This window comes from Mus musculus, chromosome Y (genome assembly GCF_000001635.26).
Source record: "Mus musculus strain C57BL/6J chromosome Y, GRCm38.p6 C57BL/6J".
NCBI classification, from domain to species: domain Eukaryota; kingdom Metazoa; phylum Chordata; class Mammalia; order Rodentia; family Muridae; genus Mus; species Mus musculus.
This window is the reverse complement of record NC_000087.7, coordinates 84,432,765-84,441,883: the sequence shown is the minus strand read 5'-3', so window position 1 is coordinate 84,441,883 and position 9,119 is coordinate 84,432,765. Positions and strand designations below refer to the sequence as shown.

The 9,119-nt window shown below is 38.3% G+C and overlaps 1 protein-coding gene across 1 annotated transcript; it reads left to right on the top strand.

Annotated features, from left to right (window-relative positions):
- Positions 1 to 919: 919 nt before the first annotated feature.
- Positions 920 to 1,603, top strand: Gm21380 (predicted gene, 21380). The gene has a single exon (XM_017318770.2). It carries the CDS (start codon positions 920 to 922, stop codon positions 1,601 to 1,603), a length of 684 nt encoding a protein of 227 aa, XP_017174259.1.
- Positions 1,604 to 9,119: the final 7,516 nt, after the last annotated feature.

The window sequence follows — 9,119 nt, the reverse complement described above, 5'->3', positions numbered from 1 at the left end:
AATTGTCATAGCACCACCTAAATTGACATAGAAATTCAAGGAGAGGATCCTCATCAGAGACAAATTTACTCAGGTCTGAAGAAATAAATGTTGATCTGAGTATGTTATTCTGAGCTCTAGAGAATTACTTGTTAATTACACTATTTTTATTTCCTTGTTTCCCTTGTTTCTTTGTTTCTTTGTTTGTTTGTTTGCTTGCTTGGTTAATTTTATTTGAGTTTCTGTATGTTTAGATTTAGCTGTCAGGAAACTCACTGTGTAGACCAGACTAGTCTTTCTCTCACTAAGGTCTGCCTCACTCTGCCTCTTGAGTACTATGATTAAAGTTATGGGTCACTACCACTTCCTATTAACTTCTCCATTTGATTGTTTGTTTTGTTATTTTTTTGTTTGTATTTCTGTTTTGTTTGTTTTTCGTTTGATTTTCGTTTGTTTTCTTTTACTTGATGTTGTTGTTGTTGTTGTTGTTGAGACAGGGTTCCTCTCTATAGCACTGACTGCCCTGGAACTCACTTTGTAGACCAGGCTGGTCTCTAATTTAGAAATCTGCCTGTCCTTGCCTTCTGAGTTCTGGGATTAAATGCGTGTACCACCATGGCTGACTTATTAACTTCTTATTTTTATAAAATTAATTTTAGGAGCTCAAAACTGTTTAGCATAATCTTCTTCACCTGCTCAGAAGTTCTCTTAGAGAAGAGTCTTGGTCCAGCATTCACTCCCAACCCATAATCATTGCCCATCAGGAATTCATATATATGACAGAGGCAACAGCATTGTGTCTGGCGTAAACGGGCAAGATCTTCAGTCCCAGGCAATGAGCAAGTATGATATTTGAAGGGAATGGAAGCCACAAGACAGTGTGATCTACCACAACAGGTCTACAGCCAGGTAGAAGACAATACATCTGAAGAGTCTGAGCATGACATCACTCAAGAAGAAGAGTAGGAGGAAGCCTTCTTCCCAGGCCCTGGGGAATATTGTTGGCTGCAGAATTTCTCACGGGTGGAAGGAAGGTAATGAGCCTGTCACCCATTGGAAGGCCATCATTCTAGGTCAACTGCCAACAAACCCTTCTCTTTATTTGGTGAAGTATGACGGAATTGACAGTGTCTACGGACAGGAGCTCCACAGCGATGAGAGGATTTTAAATCTTAAGGTCTTGCCTCACAAAGTAGTTTTTCCTCAGGTGAGGGATGTCCACCTCGCAGGCGCACTGGTTGGCAGAGAGGTACAACACAAATTTGAGGGGAAAGATGGCTCTGAGGACAACTGGAGTGGGATGGTGCTAGCCCAGGTGCCATTCTTACAGGACTATTTTTACATTTCCTACAAGAAGGATCCGGTCCTCTACGTCTATCAGCTCCTGGATGACTACAAGGAAGGTAACCTCCACATCATTCCAGAGACCCCTCTGGCTGGGGCGAGATCAGGTGATGACAATGACTTCTTAATAGGTTCCTGGGTGCAGTACACCAGAGATGATGGATCCAAAAAGTTCGGAAAGGTTGTTTACAAAGTTCTAGCCAATCCTACTGTGTACTTTATCAAATTTCTCGGTGACCTCCATATCTATGTCTATACTCTGGTGTCAAATATCACTTAAATTGAAAAAAATCACAAAGTACAGAAATGTAAACTTATAGGATTGAAAAAAAAATGTTTGTTTTCCTGTGTTGGGTACCTATGGGTCTTTGACAACCTCAGTATCTTTGTCAATAAAATTTGTTTTGTTCTAAAAATTAATACGTGTGACATGACATGCTTTTAGTGAACACTTTGTTGGAAGAGATGGACTATGGTGGAAAGAACATCAAAGGAAGATGAAAGTTGCAACGCAGGCTGTGAACAGTGCATACATCTAATATCACACAGGCTAAAATGGACAGGACTTAGATTCTGTGGTCTGCATAGTGAGCAAGGAATTGGAGATATGACTTAGAGGAGCAGGGATGGCAGCAAAAAATGGATTTTTAGGAAGAAGCGGAGAAAGACAGGACATAGATAGAATCTCTGGTATGAAGTCTGAGGGAGAAACAACAAGTTGGGGAAAGAGTGATAGATAAAAGGAATGTGGCCTTGTTACACAAAGTGCAACCCAGAAAACTGATCCAAAGAGATTCAGAAATCAGACAAAATAAGGTTTCATTTGAATAATGAAACCAAATGAAACTTATCTCTCATTTTAAGATTTATTATCTTTATTTATATGGGTGGGAGTAGGGCATGAGCTTGAGAGTATAGGTGACCACAGAGACATGAGTTGTCAGATCCCATGGAGCTGGCATTAAAGCTGATTGTTAACCATTGGATATGAATTCAAGAAAACAAATCCAGTTTTTTTGCGGTACAGTAGTGCTCTTGACAACATGGTCATCTCTCTATTCCCATTAAGATATCTTTTTAAGAAATCCAATATTAACATGCAGAAAAGAGACCAGGTAGAAGTTAAGAAAGATTAAATTGATGGTGACCTTTAAAAACAATAAAGGACACACAAAGGACTAGAGGACACTGAGGGACAAATGAATTCTAAGATGAAGTTCTCAAAATGTGAAGCAGGAGACCCAGGAAGAATAGAAATTTTGTGCAAATAGTTAAAATTGGGCATATCCACATTAGGTTCTTTGGTTTCTTAACAAATAGCCAGCTGATCAGATCAAAGAGTAATTTAAAAGAGAAAATGAATAAACTGTGAGATAATATATGGTGGGGCGTGGATCCTGAGTTCTTTCCCTGTGCAATCTTTGCCTGGGATGAATCCTGTGATCTTTTGGAGGTCTCTGTTGAGTGCCCCAGATGACCATCAAAAAGCTCACCACTGGCCTGTTCCCCTGGCTCTCCTCCAAACATCTGACTCCCAACATACCTATGTACCATTTCAGCCTGTCTATTCCCTATAAATTCCTGTCTCAAATTTATGTGTGACCTCCTTCTCATAAAACAGTGAAGGTGTACTCAATGCATATGTGCTGATCTCTTTTCTATGCCAGTTCTCATGGGTTTCAAACTCTATGAGGTTGCCCAATATGTTGGTCACTACTCCTGAGTAGCCCCTGTGCCTCATGGGGGTCTTAATGGGTCCCATATGCACTCTGAGTGTTTCTTTTGTTTGTTTGTTTGGTTGGTTTTATTGTTGTTGTAGGTTTTTTTGTTTGTTTTTGTTTTGTTTGTTTGTTTGTTTTTTGTTTGTTTGTTTTTGTATTGTTTTTTGTTTTTGTTTTTAGTCAGGCTTGTCATGGACTCAATCATTTGTGTTTTTTCTCTAGAATAAGTTTGAATGCCAAATGACTTGAAAATACTCTCTATTGTTGATTAATTTTGATATCTGGGAGAGTTTCTATGCTAGCTGGATGTCTTAATTAGGGTTTCAATGCTGTGAAAAACCACTATGACTAAGACAACTCATTAGAGACATTTCATTAGGGCTTTTCAACATTTCATTGCAGTTTCAGAGGTTCAGTCCACTATCATCAAGGAAGTGAACATGCAAGTGTCTGGGCATATGTAGTGGTTGAGAGGAAGCTTAGAGTCTTCTGCATGCAGGGATGTTGTCTTCCACACTGAGCAGAGCTTTAAAGCCTCACAGTGATATGCTTCCTCCAAAAAGGCCACACCCACTCCTACAAGGCCACACCTCCTCATAGGCCAACTACATTCAGAGTGCCATACTGGTTTCATAGCAACTTGAAAAGATCTAGAGTCTTGCAAGAGGAGGAGCCTCAGTTGAGAAAATGCCTCATTAAGATCAAGCTTTTAGGAATTTTCTTAATTGGTGGGAGAGGACCCAGTTCATTGTGGGTGGGGACACCCTTGTGGTGGTAGTCTTGTGCTCCTTATGGAAGCAAGACTTAAGGAGCATGTCAATAAGCATCACCACTCCATGGCCTATGCATGAGCTTCTGGCTCCAGGAACCTGTGTTGTTTCAGTTTCTTTCCAAACTACTTTGATGATGAACAGCAATGTGGAATATAAGCTGAATAAAACTTTTGCTATGGAATTAGCTCTTTGGACATGGTATGTTCTTACAACAATAGAAACCTTAAGTAAGACAATTTCTTAGAGGAACAAAATATCTAATACTACCACTGTCACTTATCCTATAAGGACAAATAATGTGTAGATATTTTATTTTAATTTAAAGGTAAGATATTCTCATGTATATAATGACATGCAATTGTTCTAGTTTGCTTCTTTCTCACACTGAAGAATACTAACATCAAACATAACTTGGGAATATAAGGGTTATTAGCTTACATGTTACAGACTATTACCAAGGAAGGCAAAACAGGAACTTGAAGCATTACCAGGAAAGAGTGCTTATTGCTTGACCCTATCTTAGTCATTGTTCTATTGCTGTGAAGAGACATCATGGATAAAACAACTATTATGAAACAAAGCATTAACTGGGGGCTTGATTACACTTACAGAAGTTTAGTCAAACATCAAGTCAGTGACCGCAGCACTGGAGCAATAGAGAACTATTGATCCTTAGACAGAAACAGATATTCTGCCATTACATTGGTTTCTTGAAAACTCAAAGACCACCCTTATTGACACAACCACTTCCTCCAATGAAGCCACATCTTCTCTCATTCCTTCTAATCCTTAAACACACTGCCAATCCCTGGTGACTAAATATCCATATATATGAATCTATAGGGTATATTCTTATTCAAACCACCAAAAATCATGTGGCTTGATCGAATATTTTATTTTAAATACAGAGTAAAAGCTTTCCTTTTATAAATGACTACTGATGAGCTTACCCACAGTTGCCTACCCTCACACATCGACCATCAATGAAGAAAATGTCCCATAGACTTACCCAAAAACCAAGTGAATAGAGACAATTCTTCAATTGTTCTCTCTCCTAAGGTGACGCTAGATTGTCAAGTTGGAGATAAATAAAATCCCAGCACATTAAGGTTTATCCTGCTCCATAACCCACACAAACATTACTCATCACAATCTCCTCATTCTGCCTAGGTGTAGACCCACTTCCCTCCATGGCAGAAGTGAAGGGTAAGTACCTCCAACAGCAAGAATACTCAATAATAGGTGACAAGTAGTGAATATGCCTTATAGCCTCACAACACCTACATTCTAATTTGTGTTACACTTTCTGGGAGACACCCCAGTCTGTCCAACTTCCTGCCAACTCAGCTTTGACCAGAAAAATTCTCATCAAGAAATCCAATGACTTTTAATTGATTTCTTTCTCCTGAGGGAATGGAGTGTAACCCCTTCATGGATGTATTGGTGTCTGATTCATAAGTAATAAAACCCACTACTATTAACAGCTAAATCACAGGTGCTATGACAAATATCAACTCACATGAGAAGCATCACATTTGGTTAAGCCTTTTCAGAAGTTTTATTGGAGTTTGATTTATATACTAAATAAATCCATTGATTTATTTATTTTTAAGTGTGTAATTTAATGATTCTAAACACATTTCACCACTGTCATTTTTCACTCATTTTCTGGTACTTCATATGATATTGAAATCTACTAAAATACAATAGTGAATTCAGAAGAAAGACCAGTGGTGTGGGTAGCAGCAAAGTTCTTGAGTCTCAAATACAACAGATACCATGGCTGAATATTCCAACTACAACAACTAGGTAACATTGGTTCTACACTTAGCATGCCGTTTCTAGAAAAAAAAATTAAAGAATTAAGCAATGTTTCCTCTGAACCTGACATGTTACTATCACAAATGAAAGAAGGATCCATGATCACATGAATATGAAAGGGGCATGAAGCAGCACAATTGATCAAATTATTGGCAGCTAGTCAGCATTAACACAAGAAGGGACCAAAGACAATAAACAGCTTTGAAGACATGTCCAAATGACCGCGTTCATTTACAAGTTTCTTACCCATTCCTTGTATATCCATTGATTGATTAACTCATTGATTAAAGCCCTCAGGTTCCAATCACTTTTCAGAGTGCATATTGTACTACCTATGAACATTGTACTGTGGACCAAAGCCTTCATCTAAGACCCATGACTGACATTTCAAAACAATTTAACCACAGAATTCTTTATTTGAAACAAAGTGATAAGATCCATCTATCTCTTCAAGGATATCTCTGTTTTGTTCAAAAAGGAGAAAAATGCAATCCAAGTTCAGGATCTTGATCCCTTATCCATGCATCTTAAACCCATAGGGGCTAGCCAGAATGTAAGGTCAGAAGTCTAAACTTCACCTATACTACAACTAACTCTGAAGATATCTAGCAATCTCCAGTTCCTTTCTGGTACTTACCCACACCAAGTCTGCATTAAGGAATATGGTCTAGTGTGAGATAGTGCCAGCAGTTAATTGCAAAATCCCACTATGAGTTGAGTTGTATATATACTGAGACATCTGTAATATAGACACACATGCATATTCACAAATACTCACAGAAAGAGGCAAGAAGTAGAGGAGCTGAAACTTAGAAATCCTCAAGGAAGAGAATGAAAATCTTGTAAGGCACAGAGGTAAGAGAAAAACTGTGTCTTTCTGCACAAAATCAGGACATTCTGTCTTCCATCACTGAATGGGAAGGCTCACTATCCCTTATCGCTATCTGATAAGGTATAGACAGTTGATGAAGGATGAATAGAAAGTTTTCATCAAAGGTATTGACTTTGAAGGTTATAGATTGTTCATGCTCTACTGGAAGCCAGATGTCTAAGAGTTTATGGGAAACACAAATGATTTGAATGGGTTGTAACAAAGGGGAGAAGACGAGATATGAAGTTGGCAGGAGGAGTTAGGTGGGAGTGGGCCAGGTTTTGTTCTGGGAGGAGTTACTAAAATAATTGGAAAGTAAATTCCATCAAAATATTTTTATGCAATTCTCAAGGTATTAAGGAAAGTAGTTCTTTTTTTTTCCATTTTTTATTAGGTATTTAACTCATTTACATTTCCAATGCTATACCAAAAGTCCCCCATATCCACCCACCCCCACTCCCCTGCCCACCCACTCCCCCTTTTTGGCCCTGGTGTTCCCCTGTACTGGGGCATATAATATACCATGTACTGAACACACACAGACCACTTATATTGCCATCTTCTAAATAACAAATTCTTATAGAGCAGTTTCATTACATTGAGGGCAAAAGTCATCCAGAGGTTATTTAAAATAAAGAAGAATCTAGGGAGATGGCCCAGTGGTAAAGCCAAGTGTTTGGTCAAACATTCACCTAAACACCAGTGCTTAGGAATTGGAGTGGCAGAGACAGAAGAATGACTGTGGCTTCCTGAATGTCAGCCTCACTCCTAGCTCAGCAAGAAACCCTGTCACAAGGGGAAAATTAGGGAGTGAAGTAGCAGAAAACAGTATACCCTTCCCTTTCCTCTGGACTTACCTGTATAATTTTGTATGCATACACACATCAATATGATAACTGTATAAAAGAGGTTACTTTGCATAAATTATAGGCAAAAGCAATGTTGTTTTAACCTAGAGACCTGAAGACTTTTATATATTAATGGTCCTGGAGAAACTCTCCATATATAGAGGATTGATATATCTTCTTCCTGTGCAAAGGAAACCTAAGTTAATTGTGTGTGTCAGTGACTTTAAACACCTTTCTTCCTCTAGATTCCTATTTATACCACAAAATGGTCTGTAAATAATGAAAAGATGAAAATAAGACTTTTTCAGGGTGTTGCCTTCTTTTAAAATCATATTTATATTTTACTAAATCAATGGAAAATCTTCAGCTCCAAGGAACAATGGATTCAATATTTTTGACTTCTGTATTATCCCATTATGAATAGGAATTAATTATACATCAACATTTCCCACGATTTGAACTAAATCAGGAATAAGGGATATGTTTCCATAAAAATAAGTAATGCCAATATCGTTAATCAAGTAGAAATGTGTGTGTGTGTGTGTGTGTGGTGGGGTTAGAATGCCTTTGGATTATTTGAGAATGATTGCTGATCAGAAATATGTTATGCAAATAACCCTAACCTGAGAGAAATGAAAAGTAATGATATGAACTATACTACCAAGTGTCATGGCCACTTATTAGTTGATATCATTTTCTTTTTCATTCCTTTATTCGTTTGAATAATTGTGTGCCTCAGATGATCACACGTTCAAATGTGTTAGTTTTCCGGGTGATGGGCTGTTTAGAATGAATTAGGAGTTGTTTTATTATTAAAGGAGATTTGTCACAGAGCCTTGAAATATCAAAAACCCATCAGACTCTCTCTATTTCTCTCTCTTTCTCTCTCTCTCTCTCTCTCTTTCTCTCTCTCTCTCTCTCTCTCTCTCTCTCTCTCTCTCTCTCTCTCTCTCCCTCTTTCATTACTCTCTGCCATCTCCATCATAAGTTGTTCGCTCTCAACTACTGCTCTACATGTTTTGCCTCTGTGTTGCCATGGTGTCTACCATGATATCCTGGACTTGCCCTCTGGAACTCTAAGACCACAATTAAATGTTTCCTCTTATAAGTTTGTTTGGTCATGATGTCTCTCACAGCATAGAACAGTAACCAAGACATACATACTCCTGTTTATTTTTTGAAACATTCTTTATTTCTTTCATTAAAGTTACCTTTTGTCCATTGAACAGTTTTAAGAATAATGTTAATGGGCCCAAATAAATAGTGCCAATAGGTGTGGCACTCTCAGGAAGTGTGAAATAGTTTCATGAGGTGTGACATTGGTGGAGTAGTTGGGACACTGATGGAGATGTGTCTTTGTTGAGTTGGTGTGATCTTGTTGGAAGAAATGTAACAATGTGGTGGTAGGCTTGGAGGTCTGCTGTTCTTAAGCAATCCCCAGTTTGACACAGTCTCCATCTGCTTCCTGTATATCAAGACCTAAAACTCATCTCCTTCTCCAGCACTTTGTCTGTCTGAAGGCTACCATGTTTCCAGCCATGACAATAATGGAGTAAACCTCTGAAAAGAAGTTACAAAGTGTTCAAGATTTACTATGATCCTGGTGACACTTCATGGCAATAAAACCCATACTAATACTCACATAAACACTCAAAAACACATTTGGTGTTTTGTGGGAACAGACTTTTCAGGCCCTCTGCCTACTGCCTGGAAGCTATTCATTTCCAAGCAGCTATCAGATGAAGTTATACAACTCTCAGCT

What these genes read in the sequence shown, in the direction of transcription:
- Gm21380 (XM_017318770.2), top strand. Translation starts at nt 920, where the DNA reads ATGACATCACTCAAGAAGAAGAGTAGGAGGAAGCCTTCTTCCCAGGCC.